The 14,246-nt window shown below is 46.1% G+C and overlaps 1 protein-coding gene across 1 annotated transcript in view; it reads right to left on the bottom strand.

The window, feature by feature from the left end:
- Nucleotides 1-14,246, bottom strand: part of DNAH14 (dynein axonemal heavy chain 14) — a 283,703-nt gene that overhangs the window by 160,074 nt on the left and 109,383 nt on the right. Inside the window, 2 exon segments of the mRNA XM_066623355.1 lie at nt 8,777-8,849; nt 12,749-12,964. Of these exon segments, the coding sequence (XP_066479452.1) occupies nt 8,777-8,849; nt 12,749-12,964 (289 nt within the window).

The following is a 14,246-nucleotide window of genomic DNA, read 5'->3' on the forward strand; positions in this document are numbered from 1 at the left end:
TCCATAATTTCCTGGATCTTGGTATGAGCTGCTGGAGATTTCTATGGCATACCAAGACCTGGATCTTGGTATGTTCCGTCAGCTTCTTGTTGGACCAGACTCTCTTTGTGAGTCTGGAAAACGTGGTAGCTGCTTTACCGATGCGCTTGTTTAGCTCGGTATCGAGAGAAAGAGTGTCGGAGATTGTTGAGCCAAGGTACACAAAGTCATGGACAACCTCCAGTTCATGCTCAGAGATTGTAATGCAGGGAGGTGAGTCCACATCCTGAACCATGACCTGTGTTTTCTTCAGGCTGATTGTCAGTCCAAAATCTTGGCAGGCCTTGCTAAAACGATCCATGAGCTGCTGGAGATCTTTGGCAGAGTGGGTAGTGACAGCTGCATCGTCGGCAAAGAGGAAGTCACGCAGACATTTCAGCTGGACTTTGGACTTTGCTCTCAGTCTGGAGAGGTTGAAGAGCTTTCCGTCTGATCTGGTCCGGAGATAGATGCCTTCTGTTGCAGTTCCAAAGGCCTGCTTCAGCAGGACAGCGAAGAAAATCCCAAACAAGGTTGGTGCAAGAACACAGCCCTGCTTCACTCCGCTTCGGATGTCAAAAGGGTCTGATGTGGAGCCATCGAAGACAACAGTGCCCTTCATGTCCTTGTGGAAAGATCTGATGATGCTGAGGAGCCTGGGTGGACATCCAATCTTGGGGAGAATCTTGAAGAGGCCGTCTCTGCTGACCAGGTCGAAAGCCTTTGTGAGATCTTGGTATGGATCTTGGTATGGATCTTGGTATGGCAATCTTGGTATGGATCCATATCAAGATCCATACCAAGATCCAGGAAATTATGGAATTGGAAAGTGGATCTTGGCCAGTCTGGCCTCCTAGTTTCTGAGCCTTTAGCACTTTGCACTATAGCACATTTTCAACCAATGTGTCATGGCTGTGAATGGTCCGCAGGTGTGCCGTGGGAGTTTGGGGGGGGGTTCATTTATTTGTAGGGCCATTGGGGGATGTGAGCCCCCTACCAGCAGTATGGTGTGCCTTGACAGTTCTCAGTGTGCCATGAGATGGAAAAGGTTGAAAATTGCTGCTTTAGCGCATCTTGCAGTTGTGTGTTCTCTTCCTCATGCCTGCCTAGAACCACATCTTAATAAAATGACAAGGGTGTGTGATGCATGTAGTGTCTTGTGGAAAATGCCATTCTGATACTTTTCAGACCTAAATTTTCTGTAAAAAAAAATATTGTTCCAACAAGATGTAAAGGCATAACATTTTAAAAGTTTCATCTTTGAATACATCTATAAATGTATAAATTGTGGTACCTCTATTTATATTGAAGATAAGATTTTTTTATGTTCTTCTCACAGGAGACAAATAAGAAGAGTCCATTAAACAGGTGAAAGTTCTATCTAGTCTAGCTTCCTGTATCTCACTGGCCCATCAGATACCTCTGGGAGCACACAAGACAACAAGATAACTGTATTCTGTTGTCGCTTCCTTGCATCTGGCATTCAAGATATGCAACTTACGAGTTTCAGAGGTAGCCTATAGTCATGGTTTGTAACCTGTGATGGACTTTTCCTCCATAAATCTGCCCAATCCCCTTTTAAAGGTATCTAGACTTCTAGGTGCCACTACTACATCTGTGGTAAGGAGTTCCACAGATTTATTACTGTACATGCTGATCAAGACAGGTGTAGTTCAGAGGTGGAAGGGAACTCATTCTCTAGTTATATGAGTGCTGAGAAAACACTTTGCATGCTGTACTAGATTGTTGAACATAGTTATAGGCTTGGCTGATTTGTAAGAGACTAGTTTTGTGTCTAGTGGTTAGAGCAGAGAGTAAGAGAGAGAGAGAAATTTCATGCTGGCTATGAATTAATAGCCAGAGAGAGAGAGAGAGAGAGAGAGAGAGAGAGAGAGAGAGAGAGAGAGAGAGAGAGAAATCTCATGCTGGCTGGGGAAATAATTATTTTGGGAGGCCTTGGCCTCCCTACCTATAATGTGGGAATAAGAGTATTTGCCTGTTTTTCAAGTGCTGCTTTTCAGGATGGTTAAGGTAATGCATATAATGTTCTTGGAGCATTTTAAGAGAGCACCACACAAATATGAACAGTTATTGTTTTGTTTGAGGTGTGTTTGTGTTCCCACCACACAGAAAGGCTGAAATGATTTTTGGATTGTACATTAGATACAGAGTACTATTTGGGAAGTTGGGTTATAGATGTTGGGTGCAGAGATTGTGGAAGTAGGGTTGCTGAGCGTTTTGGTCTTGGGGTTATTGGCAAGGTCTTAGGCAATTATTGGCAAGGTATATTTGTGGTTGGGGAGAGGATGGTGCTAACATTGCTATAGCAGGGTTAGGTGGTGATATATACACATTTTAGTGTAGGTAGAACAATTTACAAGATGTAAAAGGCAGCACTCTCTGACTCAAAACTGAGATCTTTGCTGGAGTATTAGGTTTGTAGTAAAGTAACCTGGAAAGGATACAGAAAAGGTCTATAAAGATAATGAAGGATCCACTAAACAAATTGAGTGAAGAAGTAGGAACTGTTGGGCGGGAGGAAGATTATTGTTGGCCTTTAAAAATGTAGGAGAGGTGGGCAGGGGAAGCCAGGAAACAATTTGCTCACTTTCTCCACCTGAGAAGAAACCATGAATCTAAGCAGCAGAACTTAACCATACGAAAAATTCCCGTTACAAGAGCAATTGAGTAGACGATGGAATGGTTTTCTTTTCCGTGGAGGACTTTGAGGAAAGATTGAACAGGATCTATCAGAAATGCTTTAGATACTAATTATACAAGTTGGTGAATTTGGAGAAGAAGAAGAAGAATGTGCCAGAAGAAGGAGCACTTCGGCACGCTAGTGCGCACCGGCCCGTCGGCGCCCAAGCTCGGCGCCTTCGTGGCCCAGCTGCACCAGCACTTCAACTGGAGCACGCGCGCCGCCCTGCTCTACGTGGACCGCAAGACCGACGACCGGCCCTTCTACTTCACCATCGAGGGCGTCTACGAGGAGCTGCGCGAGGCCAACCTCACGGTGGAGTACCACATCTACGCGCCGCGCGGCGGCCCCGACGGGGAGGACGGCGACGGCCAGGACTCCGCCGTCCCCTTCATCAAGGCCAACGGGCGAGGTAACTACCCATCCGGGTAAATGGGACTCGTCAGCCTAGGAAGGCAGCTCATCTAAGAGAAGGAAACTCTGACCTCAAACCTCCACTGCCTTGTGGCTACATCCAGTTGTGGAAAAGGCTTCAGGAGTCAACCTCGAGGCAAAATCAGGAGCCGGAGTCCCTTAGGCAGTTCATGGCTGAACACAGTCACGTTCTGGCAACTCCTGCGACGCCGCTGGAACCAACCGTATTGGCTTCTGCCTTTCCATTGGACCATTCCAGCGACGTGGAGAGGGGGGATTTGCTGCATGGGTAATAGCCTATCCTCCATACCTTCTTTACCCAGGCTTCGCGCACTGGAGAGGACACTCCAACTTCGCCATACGGCGTCGGCACAACACGGGAAGCAGCAGTTTACCGGTTATAAGTCTTTGCTCGATTGGCGTAGAGCATGAGGCCAGGGGCTGCTTCCGACGGTGGGAGAGATCATTGCATCTCATTGGGCAGCTACCGCCCGCCTTAAGCTGGGCAGTCCCCAGCCAGTAAGGTGTTGCCTCGCCACGGTCCGTTAACCTCATGGGGTGCGTGGGGTTTAGGGTGAAAACCGACAAGCAGATCGACAACTCTGCACCATGCAACAGAAAACAAAAAGCTACTGCCCTAAAGCTGGGCACCTGGAACGTTAGGACAATGACACCTGGCTTCTCTGATGACCTGCAAGAAATAGACGACGCACGCAAAACAGCTGTCATCGACATGGAGCTGAGCAGACTGCAGATGGACATCGTCGCCCTTCAAGAGGCTAGGCTGCCAGATTCCGGATCCATCAAGTAGAGAAATTTCTCATTTTTCTGGCAGGGAAAACCACCAAACGAAACCAGGGAACATGGCGTTGGCTTTGTGGTCAGAAATACCCTGCTGAAATCCATCATCCCACCTACTGTGGGAAGTGAAAGAATTTTGTCCCTGCAGCTCCAGTCATCAGCAGGACCTGTCACTCTCATCAGTGCTTATGCACCGACTCTGTCGTCTCCAGCAGAAGCCAAAGACAAATTCTATGATGACCTGGCCACCACTGTCAAGAAAATCCCTGTAAAAGAGCCATTGTTCATCCTCGGTGATTTCAATGCTAGAGTTGGTGCTGATAACAGTTCATGGCCCACTTGCTTAGGTCAGTTTGGCACTGGGAGGATGAACGAAAATGGCCAACGCCTGCTAGAGTTTTGCTGTCATCACGGTCTCTGTGTCAGCAACACGTTCTTCAACACAAAGCCCCAACATAGAGTCTCTTGGAGACATCCAAGATCAAAGCACTGGCACCAGCTCGACCTGATCCTCACCAGACGCTCCAGCCTTCCCAGCATCAAGATCACACGCAGTTATCATGGTGCTGCCTGCGACACTGACCACTCCCTGGTGTGCACCAGAGTGAAACTGCAAACAAAGCGACTGTATCACACGAAAAAGGAAGGAAGACCTCGCATTGATACCAGCAAGACCCGGGATCAGAGAAAAGTGGAGGAATTTGCACAAGCGCTTGAGGAATCTCTTCCAGGCCCGGCCGACACAAACGCATCCAACAGATGGGAACATTTCAAGAATACCATTTACAACACCGCCTTGTCCATATTCGGCAAGAAGACCAACAAGGCGGCAGACTGGTTTGAAGCCCACTCTGAGGAGTTGACACCAGTCATTGAGGAAAAGAGGAGAGCTCAAGCAGCATACAAGGCCTGTCCCAGTGAGCGCAACCTGCAGGTCCTCCGAACTGCTCGCAGCAAAGTCCAACAGACTGCCAGGAGATGTGCTAACGACTACTGGCTCCAGCTCTGTTCCGAGATACAGATAGCAGCTGACACGGGCAACATCAAGGGGATGTATGATGGTATCAAGCAGGCCCTAGGTCCAACACAGAGGAAAATTGCCCCTCTGAAGTCTGCCACAGGCGAGGTCATCCAGGATCGGGCGCAGCAGATGGAACGCTGGGTGCAGCACTACTCTGAGCTATATTCCAGAGAAAATGTAGTCACCGAAGAAGCACTGAACAACATTGAGTGCCTGCCTGTGCTGGAAGAGCTTGACAGTGAACCAACCCTAGAAGAACTTCACGTGGCCCTGGACTCCCTTGTCTTTGGCAAGGCACCTGGAAAAGACAGCATCCCTGCTGAAGTCCTAAAATGCTGCAAAGAGATCATCGTCACTGAGCTGCATGAAATCCTCTGTCTCTGCTGGAGAGAAGGTGGAGTACCTCAAGACATGAGGGATGCAAACATCATCACGCTGTACAAGAACAAAGGTGACAGGGGTGACTGCAACAACTACCGCGGCATCTCTCTCCTTAGCGTTGTAGGAAAGCTGTTTGCCCGTGTTGTACTAAAGAGGCTCCAGGTACTTGCAGAGAGCGTCTATCCAGAATCGCAGTGTGGATTCCGAGCCAACAGGTCCACCACTGATATGGTATTCTCCCTTAGACAACTGCAGGAGAAATGCAGGGAACAACGACAGCCACTCTTTATAGTCTTCATAGATCTCACAAAGGCTTTCGACCTGGTCAGCAGAGACGGCCTCTTCAAGATTCTCCCCAAGATTGGATGTCCACCCAGGCTCCTCAGCATCATCAGATCTTTCCACAAGGACATGAAGGGCACTGTTGTCTTCGATGGCTCCACATCAGACCCTTTTGACATCCGAAGCGGAGTGAAGCAGGGCTGTGTTCTTGCACCAACCTTGTTTGGGATTTTCTTCGCTGTCCTGCTGAAGCAGGCCTTTGGAACTGCAACAGAAGGCATCTATCTCCGGACCAGATCAGACGGAAAGCTCTTCAACCTCTCCAGACTGAGAGCAAAGTCCAAAGTCCAGCTGAAATGTCTGCGTGACTTCCTCTTTGCCGACGATGCAGCTGTCACTACCCACTCTGCCATAGATCTCCAGCAGCTCATGGATCGTTTTAGCAAGGCCTGCCAAGATTTTGGACTGACAATCAGCCTGAAGAAAACACAGGTCATGGTTCAGGATGTGGACTCACCTCCCTGCATTACAATCTCTGAGCATGAACTGGAGGTTGTCCATGACTTTGTGTACCTTGGCTCAACAATCTCCGACACTCTTTCTCTCGATACCGAGCTAAACAAGCGCATCGGTAAAGCAGCTACCACGTTTTCCAGACTCACAAAGAGAGTCTGGTCCAACAAGAAGCTGACGGAACATACCAAGATCCAGGTCTACAGAGCTTGCGTCCTGAGTACACTTCTGTACTGCAGCGAGTCATGGACTCTTCGCTCACAACAGGAGAGGAAACTGAGCGCTTTCCACATGCGCTGCCTCCGACGCATCCTCGGCATCACCTGGCAGGACAAAGTTACAAACAACACAGTCCTGGAACGTGCTGGAATCCCTAGCATGTATTCACTGCTGAAACAGAGACGCCTGCGTTGGCTTGGTCATGTCGTGAGAATGGATGATGGCCGGATCCCAAAGGATCTCCTCTATGGAGAACTCGTGCAAGGAAAGCGCCCTACAGGTAGACCACAGCTGCGATACAAGGACATCTGCAAGAGGGATCTGAAGGCCTTAGCGATGGACCTCAACAAGTGGGAAACCCTGGCCTCTGAGCGGCCCGCTTGGAGGCAGGCTGTGCAGCATGGCCTTTCCCAGTTTGAAGAGACACTTTGCCAACAGTCTGAGGCTAAGAGGCAAAGAAGGAAGGCCCATAGCCAGGGAGACAGACCAGGGACAGACTGCACTTGCTCCCGGTGTGGAAGGGATTGTCACTCCCGGATTGGCCTTTTCAGCCACACTAGACACTGTGCCAGAACCACCTTTCAGAGCGCGATACCATAGTCTTTCGAGACTGATGGTTGCCAATACAAGGCATACTTCAATGGTAGGGGCCTGCATTGCTTATTGTTCCTGGCACTGTTCTGCAGCATTTTCTACTTCTGAATGCTGCTAACCTGAATGCTGCTAACCTTGAAGCTTGGTCCCAGATGGTGGTACTGGGGGACTCCTGCTTGGCACCCTGGCCTTTGAGGTATGGGGTGCCGCAGGGTTCTATATTGTCCCCCATGTTGTTTAATATCTACATGAAACCGCTGGGAGAGGTCATCCAGGGATTTGGAGTTGGGTGCCATCAGTATGCAGATGACACTCAGCTCTATCTCTCCTTTCCACCGGATTCCAGGGTGGCTGACTCTGTCCTGGAATGTTGCCTGGAGGCAGTTGGGATCTGGATGAGGCTGAACAAGCTGAGGTTAAATCATGACAAGACAGAGGTCCTCTTGGTTCAGAAATCCACAATGCGGGTGCTGAACTATCGCCCTGCTCTGAAGGGAGCAGGGAGGTCACACTCCCTCTGAAAGAGCAAGTTTGCAGCATGGGGGTTCTTCTGGACTCGCAGCTGCTCCTGGATGTCCAGGAGTCGGCTGTGGCCAGGAGCACTTTTGCCCAGCTTTGGCTGGTGCGCCAGCTGCAGCCTTTCCTGTCTCAAGCAGATCTGTGACCTTATAATGGCTGCTTTTACTAATCTATGTTTTTACTGTGCATTTTTATTGCTGACTGCTGTGTATTTTATATTGTTTTTTATTGTTTTTAAAATGTTTTTATCTGTATTTTATATTGTATTTTAATATACGGATTATTAGCTGCCTTGGGTGCCCATCAGGGAGAAAGGCGGAGCATAAATCAAGTAAATAAAATAATAAATAAATAAATAAGGGTGAATACCTCTCCCCCCACCCTCCAGAGGCAAGGGGAGCTCTGCTCCCCTTGACTTCCAAGGGTCCTGAGCCCAGCAGTGAAAAAGTCACTTCCAGTTTCCTCTGGGAAATACAATGTTTTTTCCACTGTTGGGCTCAGAGGACCCTCTGAGGAGAGGGAACCCTTGTCTCTGGAAGGGGTTCACGCAGGGCTGACCCAATCTGTAGATAAGTGGATCAGCAGAATACAGGATCCACAGATACAGCGCCCCCCCTGTAATACTACATAACTAGTAGTGTCACTAATTTAAAAACCTGTTGGCTGTCTAGTCATACATGCTATAAATTACTACTTTTATTCATGCTGAACAGTATCCATGCTGAACAATGTATAAACTCTCTGAAATCAATACAGTTATGGAATACAGTATTATATATTACGAATAAGGATATCAAAGCACTGATTTAAACAGTACAGGTCCAGCCTTCTAATACACTGATATTTATCCACGGATTAGATTCAACACTGATGCCCACTGCAGATAAGAAGGACCCTGCTGATCCCTGGAGAAGGGGTAAAAACGTCCCTTTACAATCCCCATTATAAAAACTACTTTTCTAGAGTCAGACTATTAGAGCTGCTATCTTGAGACTCACACTGAGAAAAGTGACCCTTTCCCCTTGCCCTAGCTCACGGAAAAATGGAATGAGGAAGTGTTTAATCTCTAGTCATGAGCCAGGGTGAAGGGAGGGGGTCACTTTTCTCAGAGTGAGTTCTCACTGACTCTTGTTTGTTTTGTTCAACATGTTTTTTCCCCAGAACCAAACCCCAGAGGATACTGAGGTCCCACCTGTCTGCTCAAATTTAAAAATAAAATATAATATTCAAATATTGCATAATTTGGACCTATCACTCTGAGATGAGATAGGAAAATATTTGCTAAATTTAGCATTAGGAGTATTTGTACTTACAAAAAGAATGTTCTGCTGATTGCTGGTTTTCATCAGTTATTATCAAAGTATCATTTAAGTTCACTGTGTTCATCTAAAAACAGAAATGAGATTAATTATAATGAAATCAGTCAACAAAGTAAATTATAGCTGCAATCCTGAACACATTATTAGAGTATGCCCCACTGAATTTAGAGCATGTACTTCTGAGCAAGCATCTTTAAAATTTTGCTGTAAGTTAATCACAGAATTTATGATTACTTAAAACAAATATGAAGCTTGTCCTTTTGTGTAGGAACAGGGTATCAGTAGAAAAAAATTTCCTCCTCACAGTGCCACAACAAAATACATTTAATTTTGTGATATATTCCAAGCAGGTTCCTGGCCATCACAGATACAGTGGAGATGGAAAAGGTGCAAAAGAGAGCAACCAAAATGATTACTGGGCTGGGACACCTTCCCTATGTGGATAGGCTACAGAGTTTGGGCCTCTTCAGTCTAGAAAAGAGGCGCCTGAGGGGGGACATGATTGAGACATACAAAACCATGCAGGGGATGGACAAAGTGGATAGAGAGACATTCTTTTCCCTTTGCCCCCCTGCCCATTCCAGAGAATATTTCTTTACCCAGCGTGTAATTAGTTTGTAGAACTCTTTGCCACAAGAAGTAGTGATGGCATCTTGCCTGGATACCTTTAAGAAGGGATTGGACAAATTTCTGGCGGAAAAGTTCATTACGGGTTACAAGTCATACTATGTATGTGCAAGCTCTTGGTTTTAGAGGCAGGCTGCCTTTGATTGCCAGATGCAGGGGAGGGCACCGGGATGCAGGTTCTGCCTGCTGTCTTTGTGTGCTCCCTGGGGCATTTGGTGGACCACTGTGAGATACAGGAAGGTGGACTAGATGGGCCTTTGGCCTGGTTCAGCAAGGCTCTTCTTATGTTCTTAGGCAGTCTCAAATTGTGTGCATGTGCAGTTCACAGAATCCTACAGCAATTTATATCAAGCACAGAAATGTTTCTTTAAAAAGAATGGGGGATGACGTGGAGATTCACTGCCAAGGATATCAGAGGAGGCTGCTAGGCCACTCTTGTGGAGTGTTTTTTTTCTTCTGATCTTGAAATATTTTGCTGTATTTTTTCCTCCACTGAAACCTTTCAGCCCTGCCTTTGCTGCTTAGAAATGACTTTGTACCCAACCCCTGCCCAAAAAACTAGGATTGGTAATCTCTTCTCCATTTTGATCTTCATAACAGTTCCTTCTCTCTGTCTCTCCTACAAGCATTCCTTTCCCTTGCAACCATCTAAAGCTCTGTACATGAATTCTTAATCTGAAAGTAAATGTGCCTTTTATTTATTAACTATATTTCTTTTTAAAAACTCAATCTTGTGATTACTAGACTGTTGAGAGACTTTGAGCTTGTTCTGTACTGCTCATCCATGTCAACAATCCAAAACTGTTAGACACTGCTAAAGTGAACCTCTCACTCTACAAGTACTGCTAATTCCCTCTAATTGGTTCAACACATGGACTCCTCTATACCCAAAACATTTCCCTGCACTCCTTTTCCTTGGACTCACCAAATTCTCCTGAGAAAAAAGCAAGACATTGAAATCAAGCAAGTCTTGTTCTCTTTAGAAGATCCTGCTGCACCTTAAAGAAGGATTTGATTCATGGTTTTCCTGCAGTGGTTCCCAACCTTTTTTCACTTGCATACCCTTGGCAGCCTATTTCCATAAATTGTATCCTTCATATTAGCAAAATGTTTGTAATTAATATGAATAATATAAACCCTCAACTCCTCTATATGAAAACCCATCCTTCATGTATTTATCAAATATCTTCTCTTTTTCTCTGTTTGAAGAACAGGACTATGCGTTTGTGCTGTTTTGCACCAGAAGTGTCCTGAGAAATTCTTGATTGATCACTTTCTATATTATGTTTTAGCTTTTTTATTGTGCTGGTTTTCAATCAATGATTCATACATGAATTGATGACCAAAAACTAGCTACTAGTGGGGCTTTCATAGCCAACTAGCTACCTCCCTTCCTGCCTTGCTGGCCCTACAAGGCATTCTGAAGCACTATCTGCCTTTTTCTGCCATTATTCCACTCTTTTTCAAGTACTCCTAAAGGTTCTGCTGAGTGCCCCTGGGGTACATGTATGTTGTTTCCAGTGCACTTACTCTGAAAATGTTCACAAAAAGGTTGTGAAGACCAGAATTTAAAAAGTTAAAGAATAAAAATTATCTTATGGTCTTTTACTAGTTGGCAACCTTCAGTCTTGAAAGACTATGGTATCGCGCTCTGAATGGTGGTTCTGGAACAGCGTCTAGTGTGGCTGAAAAGGCCGATTCGGGAGTGACAATCCCTTCCACACTGGGAGCAAGTGCAGTCTGTCCCTGGTCTGTCTCCCTGGCTATGGGCCTTCCTTCTTTGCCTCTTTGCCTCAGCCTGTTAGCCAAGTGTCTCTTCAAACTGGGAAAGGCCATGCTGCACAGCCTGCCTCCAAGCAGAATGCTCAGAGGCCAGGGTTTCCCACCTGTTGAGGTCCACTCCTAAGGCCTTTAGATCCCTCTTGCAGATGTCCTTGTATCGCAGCTGTGGTCTACCTGTAGGGCGCTTTCCTTGCACGAGTTCTCCATAGAGGAGATCCTCTGGGATCCGGCCATCATCCATTCTCACGACATGACCGAGCCAAAACAGGCGTCTGTTTCAGCAGTGCATACATGCTAGGGATTCCAGCTCATTCCAGGACTGTGTTGTTTGGAACTTTGTCCTGCCAGGTGATGCCGAGGATGCGTCGGAGGCAGCGCATGTGGAAAGTGTTCAGTTTCCCCTCCTGTTGTGAGCGAAGAGTCCATGACTCACTACATTACAGAAGTGTACTCAGGACGCAAGATCTGTAGACCTGGATCTTTTAATATATCTACTAAATTAGATACTGTACAGTCCTTAGGTAACAATTACTGATAGGTTATTTTTCAGAATCTGGCCTCAGGTAAAATCAGTCAAAACTATAGTCAGACACCCCCTAAGTTTAACCCTCAACTTATCCAAGGGTCATAGCAAATGCCATTTTCCCTCAAAGCCCACTCTCAACTTATCTGTGAGGCTGACTTGTGCTTGTCTGTGGTATTTTGTATATTTTTTAATAAACCTATAATCTTTTACTGGACATTATTTCTCCAGTCTCTTCTTTGAGGGAAGTTTCTGCGTTATGCTGCATTTAGTGGAACCAAGGCTTGCTCACCACCTTTGCCAGAGGATGTCAGCTTGTTCACCACAGTATGGGTGGAGACTGAAACTGCAGTTGCTTGGACAAGGTAGTGGTTTCTATATACTTGGTGGACGACTTAAGTACAAGAAGTAGATATGTTTATAAACTGAAAAGAAAAAGGAAAAAACCTCACAAAAACATATGGACTGAGCACGCTTAGTGACTCCTCGAGCACAGAATCTTGAGGTGTCCAATAGAAGAAACAACTAGGGTAGACGGTAGGAGTAGAGGAAATTGGTTAGCTTGAGTTGTTAACAGCTAATTCTATATCCTGGAGGTAGAGCATTTGGGTTGAGAGATGTTACATTTTGTTGCAGATCCTTCTTGCATAAACTAATAGCAAATGTAAAGTTGCTGAATGACTACTACACTGCAAGCAAAACGAGGCTCCCCCCCACCCAGAAAAGGTAGGGATTTCTACATATTCTGAGGACTGCCTAGGCACACAGAAGTATGTATATTTGTAAATTAAATGAAAACAAAAAGTAAAGGTGACCCTCGCTGAAACAACCTCATGCAGACTGATCATGCTCAATGGCCCTCGAAACCATAGATTGCTGAAGTAGTATTTTGAAGAATAGCAGCAGCAGAACGCAGGAGGTGGTGACGGCAATTGAACTACATGAGTCTTTAACTGTTGGTAGTGGGTCTTAGGGTTTGGGTCATGCAACATTGTTTCAGGATCTAGTTGTAATTATTGAAATACTGAACTCACAACATACAAGTCTTGCAATTCAGAATCCACACCAGTGCTGTGATCTTTCTTTTTGGGTTTTTTAGCAAAAATTTTGGCAAATGATCGAACTGCTGAGGCTAACAGACCATCTGACCACTCCATTGTACTAGGATCTGTCTGTCCAAAAAGTTCACCAAGAGTGACACACTTTGGGTTTATAACAAAGGTATCTACTTTGCCTCTTTTTGCAGAATTCTGAGAAGAAAAGAGAATTTTAAAATTAACATTTCAATAACATTTCAAGTTTCTTTTATAGCTGAACAAACATAAAAGGAAAAGCAATCAATTTTGACAGTGCTACTCTTTTTTAATTGCTTTGCTCTACTTATCAGAGACTGACCACCATTTACTAATAAATTTAAGATACAGCTATATTGTAAATTGTGAGGAGTCTAAAACCAACTACCCTGGCAAGACATTTTACTTTCCATGGCACAGGAAGCCCAATCCTAAATTTCCTGGCATCACATGGCACAGCGGCGCCAGGGAAGCAACCAGAGGTCTTCTCAGGGGAATGGGACAATCGACTGTGAATAAAGCTCCAGCCCCTGCAATGGGCTTCTTGATTCTGTGCCAGCTAAATCACTGGCGCAGACTTGAGAAACCCCATATTGTGGTGCTGAGCCCAATACAGGGAATAGGATCCAGTGGAGGAAGCCTCTGCCAATCCCACACCCCTCCTGGGCCAGATTTCCACCACCTAGCTATGTGACACCCTCATACAGTCCTGGATCAACAGACCTGGGGCATGGGTGTGCAGGGCCTGAATGAGAACTTTATCTGACGCATTCCTGGATCATTAGTAGAGAGCCTGACCCAGGCACTGACTATTATTGTTCTTTCCTTTTCTGGGTTAGATGTCTTTGAAGGACCAAAGAAACCTGTAGAGCTGAAAAGAGCCAAGGATAGCAAGTACCATCACAACTGCTGCAGGGGACACCTGAAGGCAATGCCAGAGAAGCTGAAATTGTGAACAAGGTTTTGGTCAGGGTACCCTCTCAGGTGACTGCAGACAGGGCTAATGCTGTGGAGATTTGTTCCAAGGAAAGGGTGCATAACATTACATTTTTTAAAAAGGAATGAGAACATGGGAATGGCATTGCTGGTTCATGCCAAAGGCCCATGTAGTTCAGCATTCTGTTTTCACACTCACCACTGGCGGCCCCGGGGGCGGGAGGTGGGGCTGGGATCCAAACCGCTCTGCTCTCCTCAAACTTGCACCACCTCAAGAGGTGGCACAAGTCTAAGGAGACCCATATGGGTCAGTAGCCCTTACCCAGGGGTAAGGGGAAAAGTTTCCCCTTGCCTCTGGCTGAGCCGCTTATGGCCACAATCTTGCGCTGGATACAGCACAAGCCTCCTGGCTTGCCTGTTCCAGTGCAGGATAGGATTGTGCCCTAAGTCATATCCTCCTCCTTCATACAACACCTCCCAAAAACGTGGGGAGTATGGAACAACTCTTATGCTTCTTCTCAGG

The sequence above is a fragment of the Tiliqua scincoides genome, chromosome 1 (genome assembly GCF_035046505.1).
Source record: "Tiliqua scincoides isolate rTilSci1 chromosome 1, rTilSci1.hap2, whole genome shotgun sequence".
In the NCBI taxonomy this organism is placed as follows: domain Eukaryota; kingdom Metazoa; phylum Chordata; class Lepidosauria; order Squamata; family Scincidae; genus Tiliqua; species Tiliqua scincoides.